Source organism: Rhamphochromis sp. 'chilingali' (assembly GCF_963969265.1).
Source record: "Rhamphochromis sp. 'chilingali' genome assembly, chromosome: 9".
Taxonomy (NCBI): domain Eukaryota; kingdom Metazoa; phylum Chordata; class Actinopteri; order Cichliformes; family Cichlidae; genus Rhamphochromis; species Rhamphochromis sp. 'chilingali'.
In genome coordinates this window covers 16271669-16294256 of record NC_137936.1, presented here as the reverse complement: position 1 = coordinate 16294256, position 22588 = coordinate 16271669, and the positions used below count along the sequence as shown (strand labels likewise).

The 22588-nt window shown below is 42.8% G+C and overlaps 1 protein-coding gene across 4 annotated transcripts in view; it reads right to left on the bottom strand.

Annotated features, from left to right (window-relative positions):
- Positions 1-983: 983 nt before the first annotated feature.
- The window catches only part of srgap2 (SLIT-ROBO Rho GTPase activating protein 2), a 56729-nt gene continuing 35124 nt past the window's right edge, over positions 984-22588 (bottom strand). For 3 of the 4 annotated variants that reach the window (XM_080892009.1, XM_080892006.1, XM_080892008.1), the window contains exons 3-23: positions 20729-20891; positions 15751-15813; positions 14414-14629; positions 13967-14095; positions 12416-12637; positions 12225-12326; positions 11917-12111; positions 11704-11788; positions 11090-11117; positions 10761-10791; positions 10063-10123; positions 9775-9852; positions 9534-9668; positions 9343-9448; positions 6974-7198; positions 6055-6134; positions 5524-5722; positions 4663-4800; positions 4267-4483; positions 4059-4169; positions 984-3963 (exon numbers count right to left, since the gene is read on the bottom strand). In XM_080892009.1, coding sequence (XP_080748135.1) covers positions 3433-3963; positions 4059-4169; positions 4267-4483; positions 4663-4800; positions 5524-5722; positions 6055-6134; positions 6974-7198; positions 9343-9448; positions 9534-9668; positions 9775-9852; positions 10063-10123; positions 10761-10791; positions 11090-11117; positions 11704-11788; positions 11917-12111; positions 12225-12326; positions 12416-12637; positions 13967-14095; positions 14414-14629; positions 15751-15813; positions 20729-20891 — 3115 coding nt within the window. In that variant the 3' untranslated portion in view covers positions 984-3432. The remainder of the gene's footprint in view (positions 3964-4058; positions 4170-4266; positions 4484-4662; positions 4801-5523; positions 5723-6054; positions 6135-6973; positions 7199-9342; positions 9449-9533; positions 9669-9774; positions 9853-10062; positions 10124-10760; positions 10792-11089; positions 11118-11703; positions 11789-11916; positions 12112-12224; positions 12327-12415; positions 12638-13966; positions 14096-14413; positions 14630-15750; positions 15814-20728; positions 20892-22588) is intronic. The other variant, XM_080892007.1, reaches the window with a different exon arrangement.

The window sequence follows — 22588 nt, the reverse complement described above, 5'->3', positions numbered from 1 at the left end:
AAGTTGTAGCAAAAAAACAAAAAACACCAACAAAACTTTGCTACTCTCTTACATAACCATACAATAGTTTTAAGTGTACTTGGTAATGAATGCTCTTATTTATCTCTGTGCATTTTGCTCCTTTCACCACTGACTTCCCCAAAGAATTAGATTAAAATGAAAATTGGCCGCTTAATTTTGCTGTTTGTCTGTTTTTAGCGCTTTATTAGCAAGTGTTTCATTACTCCTCCTTAGCATGCCATTTGTGTTATGTTTATCCACCTGTTACTGTTACAGCATGTACAGCTATCACTGCTGTACATGCTGTAACTATGTACAGCTGTCACTCCTACTACATCACTGCCAGCATTAATCATAATCATCATAGTATCAGATCTGTATTTATAAATGGCATACTAAGGAGGAGTAATGAGATATAAATGATGAGTTAAGCATTTGCTAATGGAAAATATGCTGTAATCAACCGGATTTACGGAAGGGTTATATAGAAATTACTTATTTTGCAATCGTCTTTATTACTGTGTTATTGTGACTACACCATAATCCATCCAGTCCTTATCAGACCTTTTTAGACTGATGGCAATATGATATTTTTTAATACTTCAATAAAATATTGATAATTGGTGTCCCTGTATAAACATAATATCACCACACAATGCTACATTGCCCCCATTGTTCATATTTGACCGACTCTTCTCCCGTTTCACAGTCTTTTCTAATGTTGAAGATATATAATATATGCATTCATCCATCTTTCTGTGTGGCACTTTGCAGAGTTCTTTGAGAGTTCTGCACGGCTTAAGGGATTTTCTGACTTTCTTAACATTAAATCGATTAAACTCCCCTTTGGACAGCTGTATCTTCGTGCCGTGGATATTTGTTTATTACGTCTTACTAATGCACAATAGTAAGACGTAATAAACAAATAACAGTGGACAGACATAAAATTGGAAATAACGTTTTAAAGAACGACTTCCTGGGAGTTTCATGTTGTCAATTTATTGTTACAAACAAATCAAGAATCTTTATAGCAAGCAATGTTTATTAAAAAAAACAAAAGAACAAAAAAGCAGATCTACAACAAGAACTACACGTGGAATATTATATAAGGCCTATTTGATTAAACTACTATTGCTATTACTGTACAATATTGTACCAAAAAAAGAGTGTACCTCTGTAATGTACAACATTGTATTTACAAAGTAAATCTGAACACAGGATTCTCCAGTAATACAGAGACAACTATAAATAGATTTGACATTACGGTCTTTTTTTTGTTTTGTTTTTAAGTTCTGCCATTTTCAAACTGACACAAAAATGCATATGTAACAATATTCAACGCCTACATTATCATCCCCACACAGTTAGTCCACATGCAAGCCAAGTTGTTCAAGTGCACGATGATTGATTTGAGATCAAAAGAGGCTCCCAGGTCCCTTTGGACAGCACAACTGGGACAAAACACACCAACCACCCACATGCATGGTGTGTATGTGCGAGAGTGTTTGTGCCGACAATGTCATTTCATGTTTCTGCACCACAACCACACACACGAACACACATGCACGCGCGCACAATCCCTCCAGTTCTCATGATGAGGTAAGAGCAACACAAATACACAAGGTAACACACAATCAGTATACAGTGATTAAAAATAAACCTTAACACTAACAAATCATTGCCTGGGAGAGAGAGAGCATCCATGAGTGCACTATGTGCTGGGTAATGTGAGTTTAGCATTTGTTCAACACGGTTACAAAAAAAGGCTTTCTTTCTTGGATCTGGGTGAAGACAACTGGCAAACGAAGACATTTTAAGTATCCCTGTACGCTTTTTATCTGGTGACATTTATACAGTGCATATTTGTTCAGCGCTCAGGCGGCCAGCACTCCAAAACACCGGAGAAGTTTCTGTGTGTCTCCAGGCAGTCGCTGTTGGTTGGCATCCATTTTTGCTTAGGCAAGGGCTGGGTGAGGTGCATACATACTCTGCCAATGCGTGCCTGACACAGGAGCACGCATGTGCATTTACCCAGGTGGCTACAAAACTCCACAATTTACAAATTCTGAGCATAAAAAACCCAAAAAACAAAAACAAAAAAAAACCCCCAAATGAGAATATAAACAAACTTTGCTTAAGAACGTATTCGATGAGGTGGTTGGTTGTGCTTTTATATAAACACACTCAGGAGGAATCTCAGCTCCGTGCTTCCAGTTATCATTGTGATTATTAAATATACATACACACTGTTAGAATAATCAAAACTCCTTTTTTTACGGCTATGTTTGAAGGATGTCGTTAAAAGGAGCAAAATGTAGCTCTGTTTGGAGTTGGACTCGGACAGCTGCTGCTGCTGCAGTGGCTGCTGTCAGCGGCCCCCAACATGCAAGGAAAACCTGAAAGGGGTTTAGCTGCCACAAAACAAAAGCACTGCCACGCACATACGTTTAAAGAAAACGTACGTTTGCATGTACAGTCCAACACTACATAGGAAAATGCTGGGTCTTCAGTGGTCCCCTACACACAAAACCGAGCTGCAGGAGACGAGCAGCACATAATGCCACAAACTACCAGGGTTTAGCATTTGTATTGCTTTACGTAGACTTAAAATTATTGTTGGCCATGTTATTTTATGCTCCTGTTGTGGTGCGAATACAAAAAAAGAAATATTAAAAAATAAGAATATTTCGAAATGATATTGAACACTGAAGGAAAAAGGCAAAGTAAAGCTCTCCATCATATGACTTGTACAGGTATTTGGACCAGTTTTCTTTTCTTTTTGTTATCATCCCAAAAGTCTGCCTTTACCTCCAGCTTTCCACTTCTGAAGCAGCAGGTCAGTGTGTGAGTTAGAGGTTAGCATTTCACAGTCTGTTCTCTGAAATCTGGTCTGCTAGTCACGGGGTCATTAAAAAGATAAAAAACGCTGTCGTGTCTACTATACAAAAAACCAAACAAATTAAAAAAAACAGTGCTTTTTATTCCTCACATAAATCTGTGTATAAAAGGCAAGTAACACTCTTGCACGCCCACTCAAATGGAATTTCATACAACGCAAACTAGTGTATGCAAGCTCCAGGGCCTGTATGAGTCCACCCTGAGTCCTGCTCCCCTGTACAAGATTTGAAAATCCAGCAAAGTCTGGAATCTCTGTGGTGGCAAGAAGGAAAAAAAGAGAGAAAAAGTGTCTTTTGCTTTATCAGTGATAGTTGAGCTGTAGTAAAGCAGAGCTGGCAGGAGAGGGCAGATTAAAAACTTGACACTAAATTGAACATGGCATCATAAGGAACTCATCTGGTCTCCAAGTAGTGAATGCTACATGTGAGAATTGGGTTATGGGTCCTATGTAACAAGCGAAGCGCTTTTGGCACCTGACAGAAGAGCTGCAAGAATCTTAAGAGTTTGCAAGAATCAGGATTTCCATTTTGGGACTTAAGCAGGGCAAGATTTATCATTAGACTGGGATGGAGGGGGAGGGGGAGGCGTGTGGGGGAGAGAGTGTGTGTGGCCTGCAGGTGGAGGAGGAGGCGTAGGGGGAACAGTGGAGGTTGGGGAGCCCATTGCTGGACTGCCGCTACCTCCTCCACCCTTTGGGAACACCACCGGCTTGGGCCTTGTTGCTGGCGGGCGCGACTCTCTGAAGGAAGATAGGGATGAGGAGTGAGAGGTGGACAAAGATGGGGACGTGGCAGAGGGCAGGGGGCTCCGTGGCTGGCTCTTGGCAGGGCGGAAGGAGGAGGGCACGTCGCTAGCTGAGGAGGCGCTGCGCTGGAGTGAATGGGCGTGTGAGCCTCCCTCATTGTCCCGCAACAGACGGGAGTGGAGTGGACTAGAGGGCTCTGAAGCTCCTCCTCCGCTTTTCAGCTGCTCCAGGGTGTCCAGCACCACGTCAGGGGTATGTGTATGTTTCGGGGTGCTCTGTCTTTCCAACTTACTGAACTCATTTAAGGTTGTTTCAATGTCCTGTAATGAAGGAATCCGACATAAAGTAAACACACACAGACAGAAAGCTGAAATGTTCCAGATGTTTAAACTTGAAGCTGAAATGAAAGCAGTACCTGTGAGAGGGGATCCACCTGGGCTATGACTTCAGGGTCCAGTGGTCTGTGGTTGCTGAAGCTCTTGGAGCGCCCTGCTGTAGTCGTCTTCCGCAACTGTGGACTCTCCACCTAAAAGCAGCACAATGGCCTCAATTAAATGTTTTCCCAGACAGCAATAGTGCAGTCACTCCATGTCTGCATACAAAAGGAGATCCAGTTACAGTACCTTGGTCTTGAGTGAGGAGTGGCGAGTAACTGAGTTGAGGATGCTATGAGCGCTCACGGGTCGCTTGTCCCCGGTTTCTTTTACAAGAGCGCCGCCAACAGGAAGAGAAGCGGTCCTCACTCCTCCTCCCCCGCCTCCGCTGGTTCCTGGACTTGTGCTGTCGCTCTCTGAGCGGAACGTTCTTCTGATGTTCCCGGGCTCCGGCCGTTTCCTCAGCCTGAATAACACAAATGTTTTACTCATTTCTTTTCTATACTATTGTGAATCATTACGAAATGTTCATGGAGCTAATGGAAAAACAATCTGAAAAGAATAAAACCACACATGACTAATGTCACAAACTGTCATCTGACTGAAACGTATATATTTTGAGACGTATCTGCACACGATACACACTTGTTCAGGTTGGCCAGATAGATGTCAGCTACATGAGCTCCTGTAGGAGAGGCAGCACTGACTCGAGTGGGTACTCTATCCTCCAGCAGATCCCTGCTGTCCAAGTCTGGCTTTGGACTTCCTCGCCCCACATCAGACCTGGAGGGAAAAAAGAAACACAGCAAAATCGCGTTACTCCCGCTCTGCCTCTGCCTTGCATCAAACCTACAAAGCAGAGAATATAACGCACACTGACACATCTGCAAGAAAAAGCTTATTTTAAAGCTATATAGCAGCTGCTCTTTACTTCCACGCGAACCACGAGCAGTCAAAAAAAAAAACAGTCTTAGCTGCATTAAATAAATAATAGAAATCTGCCTTGACCTACTCTTACATTTATACTTGTACAAAAGAAATAAGGTATTTCTCTATATAAATCCCAGATCTCATTGTAGTCATTTGCAATGCAGTTGCAGAACAGTTAGCAACAGCAAAGTGAACATGAGGTTCAGATTTTTGTGCTTGGGTAGCAGGGAGGGAAAATCCTTACACTAACGCAACAAGCCTCTCTGCATGCTTGTTTAAACAAGAGGCTAAGCTGAAGAGGAAATTGATCTGCTATGATATGCAGTCTGTATGACTGCACTTCCTTAGCAACGGGGATTTCCACTGGACTAGTTTCTGTATTTACTCATGGTCAGTGTTTGACATCATTCCAGTTTATGCTTTTGACAGAGGCCTCTTTGTTCTCTGGGTAAAATATTATTATTATAACCAACATTCATATCAGACAAAAATTTTAAAGTAACATCTAATTTAATGAATACAAAAGTCAGCCTCTTAAAATGTATGACGTAGATTAATTACTAGAACAGATCTTACGTGTCTTGGACCACAATATACTGGTGTGGCACCAGTCCATCCACTCCATTGTGTCGTCCCTCCCACCAGTCATCAGAGGCTCGGTGGTACAGAAGCAGAGAGGCACCTTTCTTGAATGACAGCTCCCGACCGGTCCGGCCTGTGTAATCAAACCTAGCGATGGCTTCGATTGGATCAGACTCTGAAACAGCCAAGGAGCCTGAGATTCAGAGAACGGCGGAGAGACAGGGGACGTGGCAGAGGAGCGGAGGAGCAGAGGAGCCGCAAAAATGAGGGAATAGAGAGGTGTAGGAGAGAGGAAGCCTGATTAGCGCATGGCAGGTTAGTGCTGTTTCATTCAGTGACTGCAATCACGTTAAAAATTGCTGCGCAATAACAAAACAGATTAATGGGAGCAAGACGTGAGCTTGCACAAAAAAATTTAAGCCACAGTAAATGGTTAGGAAAGCATGAGATCTCCTAAACTAATGAAAAACAAGCCAGTATATAAAGCACATACAGTGCATGTAGTTAGTTTTGTATGTTACTTACCATCTTCGCTGTTATGGCTGACAGAGACAGTGTCAGGTGCTGGCTCTTCCACAAGAGGGGGCTCACAGTGTTGACTGTCACTACAGTAAATGGAGGGCAGCAGGAGTTAGAGGATGCCATACTTCTCTGATAACTCACAATCTGACCTCAAAATCCTGCACCAAGTTATAACTGCAGACCAAGTTGTGGTCTGCAGTTATATAGAGCCTTTTAAGGTTAGACAGGTTCTACATAGTGCTTAACGTGGTGTTCACCCATTCTGAGCTGCCTGCCATCAAAAACAAATTTGTTTTGGAAGGTTGGTGAATTGAATGTAACAGAAAAACACAGACTGCTGGAATTTCTTTGTCATTTGCAGGGATTGTATAAGATGTTTAAAATATTGAAATGAAACAATCGACTACCCTGTGGATATATTTTCTGTAGCGATGACACAAGCTCACAGAATCATTCTGGTCGATTCAAATAAAGTTAGCATATGCTAGCGTGAATGTAGTCACCATACTTTGTGTGACATACAGTCTGTACAACCGGAATGACTGCCAGCAATCATAATAACTGGTGCCCGGGCTTGTCATTATAGTAAAACTGAAAGTAACCATTGTGTGCGTTGTGGTGTGTGAGTGTGTACACGCTGTGCTCTGTGGTTAGGCGGGGCTTTAATCTTTAGTGTGACAGAGGGTAAGCTGATCCTCGTGGCCCCTTACCCAGAGTAGGGCAGACAAGCTGAGCCTCCATCACTCCCCGGCAGCCTCTAAATCAACCCCCACTCCCCATTTCTGGCCTACTCATCATCTCTAAGTCCCTTCTACAGCAGTTTGAAAAACAATTGGAAGATATATCCAGTTAGCTTCAAGAAGCTTTAGTAATTTAAGTTTCATCCCATTGTGATTTATGGGGTTTCTTCCCCAAGCCTCACCAGAAGTCATCTCCAACTCCAGGAATAGTGTAGATGGGGCCTTGCAGGTCTTGCGGTCCAGGAAAGATGGTGTCATGGTGGATGATGATAGTTTTAATGAGTTCGTTGACATGGGCCTGGCAAGAAACCTGGTCATGACCCTCTGGGACAGACATCAGGGTGGGGCCAAAACAGATTGCCAGGTTGTAGGGGTCCATCATGTTTTCCTCGCTGTACTGAGACAGGCTGGGCAGAAGAGAAAGCAGAGTCTCAACATATAAACCCAAACAACCATGACAAGTCATTTATAACCTGGTGATGGAGAGACTCCGACGATGTGTGTGCGCGTTTCAGTGAGTGAGAAGAAGCAGGAGTTTAGGGGTTGACTGTAAATCACTCACGTAAAAGAAACTCCCCTTCTCCACATGAGCTGTCTGGGACCACTTGGTTTACCCATGAGTCTCAAATGTCACGTCTCCCACACCATATTGCTTTTTACCCTTTCTCCCTTTAACTGAAGGGTTTAGTCACGGCTTTTAAGGACGGACTGGACAGAATGGATTGCGTCTCTGCGTGCCGTACATGCACTCAGACAGTTTTTTTGTGGTCTTGCTCTTAGTTTAATATTTCTTTGAACTGATACAAGATTAGTACCTTTGTTAAAAAAGCTTTTTTGTTTGCCCTTCACTTTTTTTTTTAAAAGAGATTGGATTTTTGGCTAGTGTGATGAAACTGAGTCCATTTCAGAATATTGAACTACTAAAATAAACTCAATGGAGGAAATTTATTAATTTCACAGAGAGGAAGGCTTACAGTTTCTTGAGTAATAAAGGGCTTGTTATAGTTTCTTTTGTGGACTTTTATGACCCCGAACTTGACTTTCCATGAAAGTTGAAGGATGTTTTGATTCTGTGTGAGATGGCCATATAAAATCGGATGTTTACCAAATAATCAAGTGACTATAGGTCAGAGATTCCCAAAGTGTGGGGCCCGCAAAAAACAAAAAACAAAAAAAGAACCCTTGGACATCATTGACTGGTTTTGTGACGGGGCTCCCACACAAACGCAAAGCTGGAGATGAAGCATCGCCAAATATGTTTCCAAACCAACTTCATTCCAAGCCAAAGACTAGAAAATATGGTGAAGCATATCTTTCCTTTGCCGAGGTAGGTCTCTGCGACAGAATTAGTTTCCCTTGCATCGGGAGCAGCGCTGGGCTCTCCAAATCACGGACAAACAGTCCGTGATTTGTAATTATAAACTATTACAAGAAGTGATTTATTACACTTCTTGTAATAAATAACTACTCCTGACATTTTGGAGATGTTGGCTCTTTATACAGTAAAGTTACAGCAGGATACAAATAATATCAGGCTGATCCTGCCACGATTTGTCCCCCGGTTCAAATCACGGACAAACAGTATCCCACAGCTGCTTATGTTTTTAAACCCATTTTGCACAGAGAGGCATTTTTTGAGAAATGTATTGATAGCAATGTTGAATATTATTACACAGGAAAAAAACAACTACACGTAAAATAATCACACCGCGACGCCTCTGCCTTTCTAAATTGAGGGACAGTAACTGCGCGTGTGTATGTAAGCGTGTAAAACCTGAAGATAGTCAGATTAACAGTATTTTGTCTCTATCATTCTGCAATTCATCTCATGTAAACAATAACGTGCGCACAGCGTGACATGATCAAAGGCACATACCTTTAACGTTGCGTGACGAACTCTGTGTGGTTGGAGGATGTGTTTGTGCGTGTGTGTGGGGGGGGGGGAGCAAACACTTTTCTTGTAAAACAAAAGGGGGCCCAGCAAAAAAGTTTGGGAACCACTGCTATAGGTCAAGTGGATCAGAATAGGGCTGCTTATAGTGACCTTTACACGTGGTTAAGCAAGTTTTAGATTTTATGTAGTAGATATTGTTTTTAACCATACTTCCTTTAGACTTCTGCTCTGTGGACTCTTTCTACATTGATTGATACTGAAAGTATATTTCTTCATGAATGAAGATTCAGTGAATTACTTACATTTTTATACATACATTTTGAACTCTGTTGTCCAAATCAACAGTTTGATGACATTTAATTATTAGCAGTAGCTCTGTGATAGGTTTGCATGCCTACTTTTGTGCTGTTTGTTTTAAGATTAGTGAATCCACTGTTCCTACTGTGTCAAAGAGCAGGAGCAGGTTATGTGCGACACAGGAAGTGAAAACACCTGAATTCAAAGATTAAAAGGTGTGGCCCAGTAGGTTTCCCAACAAAGCGTTACACTAGACTGTGCTACCACATTAATACACACCATCTATGTTCAAAATTGTAGTTAGTGATACATCTATAGCTTAATCCCAAACATCTGGCCTCTGAGCGCTCTGGTACTCACTGGTTGAGGAAGGCAAAAAGGTATCTCATGATGATGAGGGTTTTACTTGGTAGGGACTGCAGAACCTTCTTAATATGAACTGCCCGCTCTGTGAGGCTCTCCATTGCTGAAAATGAAAATGAACCCCCATGAGATTACTCACACTCTCAAATTCATAAACACACAAACAGCCAAAAGGAAGTAACACTTACAGACACAGGATATCAGGTCATGGAAGACTTCTTTAGGGAAGAGGGCGTGATCCAGGCCTCTAAAGTAAAGCTTGAGCACACCAGCAATTGAGTCCATGTCATGGTCATTTTGGTCCCCTGCGAGCGGGTCCTCACCTACACCGGATGAGAAGAGGAGGGACCGTGGGACACAACGGATAATAACGCGCTAGATAAACACAACAGAGGGGAAATGCTTGTTTTTCCTGCAGGACAGTGTTACCTCTCTCAAAAGCATTCTTGATGTCATTGACTTCCACTTGTGAGCCTGACACTCTGAAGATTCCCTCATGCTGCAGACCTACACACATACACAACCGCACACAAGTCAATATCAATTCCCTTGTTCAATTTCAGAGATTCACAAATCTGAAATTAGAGGGAAGAATTCTGATACATTTTTTCCAGTTCAAAGAGATCCAGAACCAATCGCATTTGTAGTAGTTTAACCAATCAGCAGAGAGAAAAAAGCTGATCCTAAACCTATCACTTCACCGCAGAATTTCCTCACCATGGCGACTGATGAAGCGGATGCAGCTCTCAACCATCAGGGGAATGGTTTCGCCCGACTCCTGCAATAAGAGGGAAAAGAGTTACTCCTGTCAGAGGAAGAAAACGGCACATTTCTTTCTTCTGACATGTCTGCAAATGCACATGCATGGGTGCACACATTTAGAAGGAACGGGTATCAGACATGGGGGAAGGACAGTGGGCACTGGGTTCCCAGCTGTTGCTAGGAGACAGCACCTTTTCCTTTTCCCTTTGTTTGTTTGGGGATTCCAAAAAAATCTCTGGCAGTGAGTCCAAGGAATCCATATTAGACAGTACATGCTCAGAATATAAAGATATTTCATCACAGTTATGTTTTTGTTTTTTTTTTAGATATAATTTAAAATTAACAATTACTGGGATTACATTTTAAGCCAGCGCTTAAAACAAACACAACCACAAGGGGGAGCTACAAACACCAGATTCTCTCATGAAAAGGTTGCCTGCTGATCAGCTACTACAGATGCAACTGTAGAAGCAGACATGTACGTTTGTGCATTGCTATATCGGGTTACATTAAAATGAGTAATACGATACAAATAATAGGTACAAATTCACCCTATGGGAGGAGGATGTTGTGAGAAATCACGTGGCCTGAGTTAAAAACAAAGCACACACACACACACACAGACACACACAAAATGCTCAAAAAATAATTACCTGCTTCCGTACTGTTGAGTTTCTCCGTCCGCTACGCAGCAGAGAGGGAAAAGGGAAAAAAAGAACGGCACTCTGTCATTATGTCTCCAGAGAAAGTCTATTTATACTCCCAACTCTGGTAATACTCTATTTGTATACACAGACACATATGGACATGTGTTGAGGATATCTATAAACACTGACAAGGAAAATAATAACCCTGCCTGCCAAGAAATCAGGCTTTAACACTGCTTTGGTAAATATGTGTGTGAATATATATGTGTGTGTGCGCGCATGTGTGGGTCCCTATATGTGTATATTAGCATATTTCCTTCCTACGCCACACCTACCTGGCAAGGCAACAGTCAGTCTTCTGACCTAAAATAGGGAGAAGCAGGAAGGAAAAGGGGATGGGGGTGGAGTGGGGTAAAGGGAGTTATGACAGAGAAGAGAGAGATAGGCAGTTATAGCAGAAACAGGACGCATGAGGAAATTTGTCTGATGGAACAGAAAAAAAAGAGAAACACACTTCCCACTTTTAGCTTCACACACACACACACACAACTCAGGAGGGGTTCTCCCACAACGCTGTGAACTGGATGGCACTTTCAGCCCACTGCTACACCTTCCCCACACACAAACTAAGTTAAGCAAACAGCTGCATCCACATATGGTCACTGTCACTTTGACCTACCCTCGCCCTCTGTCACACACACTGAACGTGTGGATATTAGATATATTAAAGTGATTCTGCTTCCCTGCGTTGCTCACTGATGCGCCCCACTGCACCACTCATCTCTCAGATTTGTTCCCTGTTTAGCCTCTGGGCACCAGACTGTTCATGAATCCTGAATCCTCCTCAGTCCCACTGGAGGACTCCCAGCACGTAAACACTCACCCAGATGGGAAGGAAAAAAGATCAACTTCTAAAAGATATGAAGGACATTTTGGCAGTCATACTCACCCTCTCCTAGGGTCTTCTTGATGAGGTCATGCTTGGCCTCCAGCTTGGTGATCAGGTTCCTGCCTTCCAGAAACTCCTTCAGCTTCTACAACACATACAAAGACACACATGATGAAGTTACAGTTTGTGCAGATTATCCTTTCCAGCCAACACAAATGAACATTAATGACCAGAGTCATTGCTAGATAAATGATAGCATTAATTGGAACTGACTGTGAAGTAAAACTGCTCCGTCTCCTGCTGATTGGCCCGTCGCTTGGCCAGGCTGGGTTTGCTGAGATAGGATTCACAAGTGGATTTGACTGACTCCATGCTGTTGCTGTGCTGGAAGCACTCGGAGACATCATAGTCCTCCACAGTCACCATGTCTTGAATGGTGGACAGAGTAGCCTCCATGGTTTTCTTCACCTGAATGGCAGCAATGATATAAAACAGGCTGGGATTAACACGCAGCGCAGGTGGAAAGTGTGGGAGGCTAAATGTATAAATAAAACGAGAAGAAGAAAAGAAACATGCCCGACCTCATCATTCTCAATCTTAAGCGTGGAGAGGCGGGATTGCAGCTGCTGACACCTCTGGATCAGGTCGCTTTCAAGTGGCGACTGTGCACACATCACTCCCATCTATAAATGAAAAAAATAAAAACTACACATATTAGAACAATCACATTTATACACTTACTCTAACACACAAACGAGCAACGCGACTCTACCGTGTCTCCCATGTGGGACTGAAAGTCAAAGCGAGCTGGTGGGCAGAAGACATTGTTGTAGGTCTCCATCAGTTTCTGTTTGTCCCCGTTGGCTTCAAGACTCTCTGTGGCTCCCTCTAGAGCACCAAGCCCTGTTTGTTTGGATGTTTCCACATTCTGTTCAGCAGACAAGTAGGTCCTCAGCGCTCGGTGGAGGCTGGCATGGTAGCCCAGGTCACAGCACTATCACACATGCAGACATATGGTATGAATAAACATTATTGGTTAAAAAAAAACAACCCCACTCTCTTTAACTTTGTAATTTTTATAGTTTTGCCCCTTTGTTCTGCAATTCATTCATTTATTCAGTGGCACATGGGAAATGTTTAGAGAGAAAGCCAGAAACAGACCAGAAACACTGAATTAACATGGTATATGACAGTGTCACTAGACTTCTCCCACACATTGCTGACCTGTATTTTTATGTCAGCATCATTTATCAAATACAAGTGGAAAGTGCTGTACGATCAATATCGTCTTACTACAATAACCGTAGTCTACCCTAACTTCTCCTTAATGGTATTCATTCAAAATATATTTTAAAAAAGCTGTTACAAAGAACTTTTTTAAACCTGACCCTCGAAGTCTGATGAATGAATGAACATTGTGATATTGGAGAGGAGGAATATCTTGCTAAAAGAAAAAAGAAGTGCTGATAATAATATTGGTTCTGCTGTTTTACGATAGCATATGTCCCTCTCTCTGTACCTGCTACTATTAAGTGATTTCATGGTTATTTATCATGAAGTACCATAAAGATGTGTCATTTTTAAAACATAAAACTGGATATAATCTAATACCTAAAGGTGTAGCAGTTTACTTACAGGATGAATAAATACAGAAAAAAGGCTGAATACATGCTGAGATAAGTATCCTCTTTTCCAGCAACAGGAAGCTGTCCAGTGCCATTGGGGCCGCTGGAGCTTTCTGTGACACTCAGGTCATGAGCCTGTTTCGCTGCCCTTTCAGGTCACCCTTGCAGAAACTGTTTATGCATACACATGAATAATTGCATGATTACTGCTTCCTTAATTTGCTTCACAGGCATGATAGGAACACTGTCTCCAGCTGGTACCTGCTTGCTGGTTCCAAGCAAAATTATACACAATTTTTAAACTAAAACGAAACAAAAAAACCTGTAAAAAAACAAACAAACAAATAAATAGAACTGATGTATTGCTACATGCCACCTCCTACCTAGTTAAATGTTGCTTGTCCAGACACGTGTCAGTTTCTTCAGAAATGAAACGTGCTGATGACTGCTTCGTTATTTCAACAGGCCGTGACGCGTTATAATCAAGCAGAGAATTAACAGCTTCCGTGCAATCTAGATTTTTTTCTTTTTGCCTCTGGCTGTCAATGGAGAGGCACAATAAACCCTGTGTTATGCACTTGGGAAGCATAAGGACTTAAGAAGAGAGACAGTACTGAGGCTAATGTGAAGAGACTGACCGAGGAGCCACCGCTGGCTCAAACGCAGACACAACAACAACGCGGTGCGCTTATACTCACATCAATGATGTCAGAGAGGTCATGGATGTAATATTTGAAGACGCAGCTGTTGGTGGCCTCGAGGGCGAGCAGGTACTCATTTCTGGCTTTGATGGCCTTCAGTCTGTTCTCTGTGTACTTAGCTTGCCTCTGATAAGAGAGGAAAGAAGAATAGGGATAGAATGAGAGAAGGAAGAGAGAGGGTTAATATGTGTTTCAGTGTAACGTCTCAGTATTGATTGCCGGTAATAAGAAGAGAGGAACCGTGCTGGTGTGACAGGCTCCAGTAATAATAAACAGGGTTAGCAATAAGCCAAGCGCACACTTATAAATCATTCATGAGACACAAACATAGATCTGTCTGACAACAGGTGGGGAGCCCAGAAACAGCCGTCATCTATCTGCTCATCTATCTGCTCGCTCCCCTCGATTTGCCCTCCCCCCATAATCCCACGCAGGCTTGCTCACCTTCTCCTTCATCTTCTCGATTTTTTTGACGCTGGAACGCCGGACGGGTTTCTCGTCCATCTTTATGCTGGCCAGGGTGTCTGGGGAACGCGGCGTTTGGCGGTCATCCTGTCGACCAGAGCGCCCCATCTGCTTCTCCTCCTGCTTCTCTGCCTCCTTGAGCTTGGACTCAGCATTGATGCTGTCAGTGTTGTACATGTGGTATGTCTTCATCACCTGGAAACAAGGGTCGAGATTTGTAGACAAACACAAATGTGTGTCTCTTCGCTCACTTCTGGCTCCGTATCAAAAGCGGGCCTTTTGCCAGTGAGCAAGCGAAGCACCAAAGCTCAGTGCACACACAGCTCAAAACACCAATTGGCTCTCTTTTCTGGATAAACCTCGAGCAATGGCTGGCTTCAAAATATTGAAGAGAAGGCGTCACAGCACCGTGCTGGACGGCAGAGGGGTGTGGTTTGAGTTTACCGTGAAGAGTTAAACACGTGAAACGAGAGCGTGTGCAGCGTCAGCCTTATTCAAGCGACCACCACTAGAGCCATCATTATGCTGTTCTGCTCAAACCCTCCAGCAACACTGCAGACAGACACACTGGTTTGTCTATGAGCAAGCATGTGAGCGTCACTCAAACCAGATCTATTCCTATCTCTTACTATAGACTATAATTACAGTGCAAAAGTTGCTTTTATGGGCCTGGCTGAGCCTTAGCTGAAGCTTTAAGCTGTAGTAGAAAACCCACACACGCAGACAGTGAAACACACTCAGACTGCTTTAGTGCTTTCGGCAGTAGCATGAAAATGTGGAGCCAGACTCTTAGATGCCCGTGATGGTGGAAGAAGACAGTGAGGTTTGGCATGTTTAACACGATCACCATTTAGCTTTGGCACATCCGCTAATCAGCTTTAAAAACAGGGTACAGTTGAATTTGATGTCATTAGTTTTGCAGGCATTTTGGTGGTGAACCAAAGGAGTAGATCGAGCAAAATATTAAATATGAATGTGACGATACTGCTAACTAAAAACTTTAGGGGCCCTGAAGGCACCATAAAGCTGATGACGGCAAGAAATGCTGCTCAAATTCACACCTGGTGGTCGTACTCCACAGAACGTAAGGAAATGACTGAGGTAACTGTAGTTAAACTGTTTACTTTCTTATGAGCTCATATTTGTCTAAATACACTGTGAAAAAAGGTAAAAGAAAGCAGTTTTAGTGTCTGCTAACACCTACCCATAGCACAACAAGGGCAGGGCTCTTTCTCATTGTTCTGTATGAAATGCAGGCGATCGTGAGACAAAATTATAATCTTGCTTGTGACTGTAATAAAAAGGGTTTTCCTTACCGAGTAAAGCTCATTAAGAACTTTCAACAGGTCTTCTTGCAGCTGTAAGCCAACCTCTTTGCTCTGATGAGACAGAGAGAGAGACAAACAGAGAGCACATGTGGTGAAACAGTCCCAACCATTGACACAGTGTTATAACTTGCAGCTTCTAAGGGCTGTCCACTGATGGGGTCCCACTATACCCACTCAGCCATGTGGTCGATCAATAAATCAAGAGTAGATTATCTGGCCAAACAGCAGTGGACAAGTGTCTAATCCAGACAAATGAGTGAGGCGGTAATGGTCCCGATGGATGTGGAGCTACAGATACTGATCTCTACATGATGGCCGAGATGGCGAGAGGACAAAAGAGCTAAGGACAGGGTGGGATGACGAAGTGGCAAAAGACAGAAAAAGAAACAAGAGAGGGAGGACAGGGAGTCATACAGGCGCTACCATTCTCCAGACATAACTGCCAGGAGCCACTACTGACTGATGACTTCACAGCAGCCCACAGATGAGTAGACTCCACACACATTAGTGCACACACATGAATAAACACACACATCCATTCAGAGCCCTTCTCAACATTTCTATGTTAGGACTTTGCTAATCTGCTAAAAGGGCACCAGGGTCCAGACTTGGGTTTAATATTATCACAAACCGAAACATAAAATTTTTAAATCACTCAGTATCACAGATTTGCCTCAGGACAGTGCCTGTCCCAAAAAACAGGAAGAGTAACAGACAAAGGATACCTCTGTCTGACCGGCAACGCATGCTTTGTGTGTTCAGAATGGATCCATATGGAAAATGTACAGTGTGAACATACAAGGTAGGAAGATACCAAAATGATAACTGGTGACAGGTAAAAGAAGAGCAACCGATTGAACAATAAAGAGAAAATATTATTATCAGGTTTAGATCAGGGGTGCCAAACATAGGGCCCGCGGGCCAAAATCAGCCCGACAAAGACTACAATCCAGGCCACTGGAAGGCTGGAAAAAGAGGGCATACATTTTGGGGTTTTTAACTGTATTTCCTATTGAGAAAGACCTTCCCAAAGGCCATTCAGAGAATTAAATGATAGAAATGTTCCTGTTTGTCATCACATTTTTCTTTATCAAATTTTGATTTAAAAAAAAAGAAGAACATTTCCAGTGTGAATTAACAAAAACTCTATACTCACAGGACAATCTGGGCAGCTACCAAAACCTTTTCTGTAATTTTGCACATTTATCATGTAGAAAATCTTAAACATGCTGCTGAAATTGCACTTCCTTTTCTTGTATTAAGATATCTCTGGGATGTAATGTGTAGTCAAACATCTTTATACTGACAAAAAGAGGAAAATCACTCGTCCGACTCTTTTAAGATCAAAGTGGGCTGTATGTGGCTCAAGACGTAAAATGTATTTGACGTCCCCGGGTTAGATTTTAAGGCCTAAACAGAGTCATGGAGGCAGATGTCTGTGGTGCCATGACAGGAAACTGCCCTGGAATTTGCTGATTTCTTTTCAAATCGCAATATGAATAGGAAAGGGCTCATGCTTCTCACTGTATTAAGAGCATAGTCAGACTGTTTCAGAATGATGAAGGGCCACTTTTTCCCATTTTGAATTTTGTACATCATCAAAACCTCCTTCAGATCTGTTTAGGTTAGAATTAATTCAAGTCAAGTTCCAAATTGTTGAGATGGGATCAAATCAAAGAGTTTTATGCTTAGAAGACTTTATGTACCTTAAAAACAAAAAGTTAGAATAATCAATTCGGATGAAACAAAAGCATGAATTATTGTCTGAGACAGCCAACACCAGAAAAGACATTTTTAAGTCTTTGTGATATCTTTGATAAGCTGATCCGAAGAAAGAGTACAATAACTGCCAACAAAAATCTTTCTGTCAGTTCTTGCTCTTGATCATTTTAGTTTTATCAGAATTCGGAAGCAGAAAAGATTGCATTACACAGTTTTTCCCAGCAGACACGCAGACCTATTTTAGAGTGACAAGAAGACACTGGAGTGTGATACATTATCAATATTTGATATTTCAAGACAGTCCCACAATTTCCCAACTTTTATGCAACATATTAAACATTTGGTAGCAAATGTGGGCAGCATGGCGGTGTAGCTGTTAGCATTGCTAGCACTGGCCGGCTGGGGCCTTTCTGTGGGGAGTTTAGATGTTCTTCCTGTGCCTGTGTGGATTGTCTCCGGGTACTAAGGCTCCCTCCCACAATCCAGAGACATGCATGTAAGGTTAAGCAGTAATTCTAAACTGACAATGAAGGAGCTGTAATTGTGAGCAAGAGTAATTGTTTGGTCTCTCTGTGACAGAGGTGCGACCTGTCCAAGTGGGTATCCCAGCCTTTTAATCAGTTTGGAGTAGGCTCCAGTGCGCCCTCGTGGACCTGATTTAAATAAGAAAAGGATGATTGATGGATGGATGGTTGCAATGGCAGCTGAAAATATGGAAATCATGTTGTTGTTTTCTCTTTCTTTTGTGATTTTCTACTTTTTCTAAATTCATAATTGTTTCTGCAGAAAAAAAAAAAAGAAACCCAAAAGGCCAAAAAGGCCGTTGCATTCCATTGTGACATAGTCACTGTAGCTCGGACTGGTGATTGAATGACATGAAATTACACTGACAGGGTTCAGAACACACTCAACACAAACTCACACATGAGCTTCCTCTTTCGATATACTTCAATTGCATTGCAGCCTCTTGCAGATATGCTTCAGAGCATGTGTGCCTTCTGTAAAACGTGGCATGTACCTCTGTGATAATCTAGCCGTGGGAGTAAAAGGTCAGATTGATTGCCACTGGAACTCATAGAAATAAGGAAACCAATATCTGACACATTAACTGAACAATATCCCTTTTACTATTGGAAGTGTTTGCAGTGGTTACGATATGTGTGCACACAGATTTACACATAATGCAAATCTGTGTACACAATCTGGCTTCAATGGTGAGAGACAGCAGCAGATAGGGAGGGGGGAAATGAAAGGAGGAGAGAAATAGGACAGTGAAAGTAACAAAAAAAGAAGAGGAATGCAGACTGAAAGCAAAAGCAGAGCATGTTGAACATCTGTCTTCTCCTGGATGAGGGCGCAAAAAGGAGCAGAGAAGGCTCGGAGGCTTACAGGTCAGCGAAAACAAAAAAGGTTAAGGGTGGGAGGTTTGAAGGTGGTATATGAAAAAGACAAGGCGAGGCGTGTAGGGGATCAGATATCATAATGTCGAACCTATGTGACATCATTACAAGGGACAAAAAGGTCAGGAACAGAGGGGATAAAGTGGTACGGAAGGAGATTTAGGATAGCACGGCAGACAAAAGAGGTAACAGGATAACTGTAGTTTTCCTGCCCTCTAAAGAGGCACACATTAGGTGACAAAGCCCAGACCACAGCCAATCAAAAAGCAATAGTCATGGCTAAGCTCTCCTACCGTGGATGTCGACCTTTGAACTTCCTGTTTTGCCTGTGGTCGCCTACTTTACACTCTACAGGTACTACAAAGCAGAAACTAGCAACGGCTTCATTAGTCCTGATGTTTGTGGCTTAGGTGGAGATTGTGTACGTGTTAATAGTGCAGCTTGATTCATTACTGCTTCCTGTTGGCCAGTGACTAAAATCTCACACACTCCCACTCTATTTCAAGAGCCTGAGATGAATGTGTTAGCTTCTCTAATACGGGTTGTGCTTTGCATCTCCATGAGTTGTGTTTGTGTATAACAGCCCCTGGCACTACTGGTATTCATGCCACTGACTGGAAATGTTATAAATGAACCAATTATCCACTTAATTAGCCATCAGAGCATTCTCTGTGCAGCCTGCTTATGGCCTAGACATGATGGAAACAACCCACATGCACATGCACCCAGTATTAAAAAAAAACGTGAAAAATTTAAATCAATGTCCAAGAGGCTAGAGGGCAGGAATGAGTGCTGCATGTCGGACAGGCAGAGAAATGAAAGTAGAGGTTTGTGTGCGCTCCTGCCACTTGGGATCTGATTGTAAATGTAGTTCAAAGACAGCCTATCGGGTTGGAAATCAGCAGCCTCTGCCGTGACATTCCACTCACAGATGGCCTCACTTTGCTGTCGGAGCAGACACTTATCTTTCTATACTTGGAGTGGCTTTCCTCTGATTAAATTTTTTCCCTGCGCCCATCCCTAGCCTTCTTCAATGTGACCTTTACCTTAGAGTCAACTCTTAATATCCAAACTAACACTTACTGTAAATTTAAATTCAGCCCTTTGTGTCCATCGCTCAAAGCTCCAATACGGCTGCTAAAAAATGCCAGAATGCCCTGCAGAAATGTTCACAATCTGAAGCTCACACAGAGCAAAAAGGAAGCGCTGGAGAAAAGTAAGTGGTTGTATTAAACAGATTAGAAATTTTATTTGCATTTTTGTCACTAAGGGCTTGTTTATTTGGTCTCATATCCTGGAGATGAGCAGCAAACTCCCAGGGGAGAATACTTCCTTGCCATTTGTTGTCATGTAAAGCCCACTCGCTCTGTTCCAGTTCTTTTGTTTTATTCTTTTTTTTTGTTCTTCCTCCACATTTTTACTCTTTCATCTCTCAGACTATAAAGGCAAAGATCAGGGCGGACAAGGAGGAGGTTTCGGTATGAAACAGACAGTATAAACTCTCCTGGCCTGAGGTTCTGCTGCCTCGCTGTCAGTCAATAAATCAGCCAAGACCGAAAACAGATGCTGGGGGGGGTTGGACATGGCAAAATATGACATGGATGTAGCACATCGGGCCGAATTCTTTCACTTCTTTACGTGAAGTGAAAGAATGGGGAAGGAGCATCTAGCTAGCAGCAGCATGGATTTAAAATGTATTCACACATGAGAACGGCAAATCCTTACGCCGTTAGGTTCGCCACATAAATCAAGCTAACCGCGATGGACAATTAAACAAAATTACAGTGAGGAAAAACAATCAGAGCGAGGCTCTGATGTTTCTGCGTGTTTGAGTGGGTGCTTACCTTCTTGAAGAGGCGCCCTGAGTCCTCACTGATCTGTGCAAAGCGGGGAATGATGTTGTTGAGGTAGAGGTCAGACAGAGTGGCGTGGTCGCGGCTCTCCCTCTTCACCTGTTGCAGCAACAGGTTCCAGCAATTCACCGGAGATAAAATGCTCTGCTCCTTCCTGTATGCACAGAGAGAAATGACATGTCTTTATTCAAGGGAAGCTGTAATCTAAATTCCTTCATCTAACGTTCACTGCAAACTTGTACACACAGGTCTACTTTATGTTATATGCTAAATCAAGCAAACGGTACACCCATAATACAGCTTTTACAAACATGAGACAGGGCACTGGGATAACAGGGATAGACAGAGAGTTTGTAGACAGACTCTCTTACACACATACATACACAAAGGGTTGGTAAGCCAGCCCCAACGCAGGATTCAGCCAGGGTACAAGACCCAGCAGGAAGAGGTAAGGCTCCCCTGCAAGCACAGCTGCTGTCGAGGGAAATAAGCAAGAGCAGAAAAAGATGGAAAAAAGAGGGCAATCTGAAGACTGTAATCATTTCACTAACGATATAATGGTTCAGTGGTGTTGCACTCTTTGTTTCAAAGCCATTACACAAATGCAAAGCTGTTAATGCCCTGCTTACATGACAATACAACAGCTTTTATGGGGTGTGCACACTATAAAAGTGTGTGTGTGTGTGTGTGTGTGTGTGTGTGTGTGTGTGTGTGTGTGTGTGTGTGTGTGTGTGTGTGTGTGTGTACTATAGTATGAGTTATGGATGATCTAGTGGGTAAAATGGATTATGAGTGAGTGTAAGTGGATGAAAGAAGGCCTTTGTGTTGTTAAGAGGAGCTTTAACTGGATAGAGACAGCAAAGAGCTGCAAGGCAATTATATCACACACACACACACACACACACACACACACACACACACACACACACACACACACACACACACACACACACACACGTGTGTGTAGAACAGTGACCCCAGCACAGACGATGCCAAACAGACAGAGAAAGTCTTTGATTTGACTAAGTGGGGGTATACAGCGGGGGCGGTGAGGGGACTGTGTGCATGTGTGTGAGTAAAGAAGGTTTTCTGGGGGGGTGTAAGGGTGGTTCGAATGAGATGACTCAATGGTGGTGATGTGATAAACTGGTACTGGGTGACACTGGTCTCAATGTCATATGACTAACTACATGAGTCTAACAGACAATCCATCCGCACCACCTCAATACTGGAACCCGTCTCGCACTTGTTATGTGGATGTACCTCACTTTCCTTTCAAACTTCTCTCTTCTGTCTGATTCATGTCCGGTGCGTCTGTCTTTACTGGTTGCACAACAAACACAAAATGTGACTCCAGTTCCTCCGTAAGCTCAAGAAGACAGCCTCAACGCCACCATGTGACTCGTCACCCTGAATCCACCAGCGATAACCATGGCAATGGCACTGCGGCACTGGGTGAAATATCATCCAAATCCCTCTCTGACCTTCAGCTACTGCAAGGTAAACACTGAAACATAATTGGCCCCCCTTAGGTCACATGGTGCAGATGCTGTTCCATACTGTTACAAAGGCTTCATCCCCGCATGAAGTTATTTTCATTACTTCCTCGCAGGCATTACAGCTTTTGCAGCAATGCATCTGTGCTTGAGGATTACTTGAGCGCCTGATTTAGACAGTGACACTAGACAATACAAATGACAGAAAAAGAAAAACGGGGCAATATGTGAAATCTGGGAGAACTAAAATGTGCTTTCATGAATCTGTGTGAAAACTGATTTTAATTCCTGGTGCATGATTTTTGATTTTGTGGTATTTTAATGGAGCAAATAGATAAAGCCGTGGACTTAAACT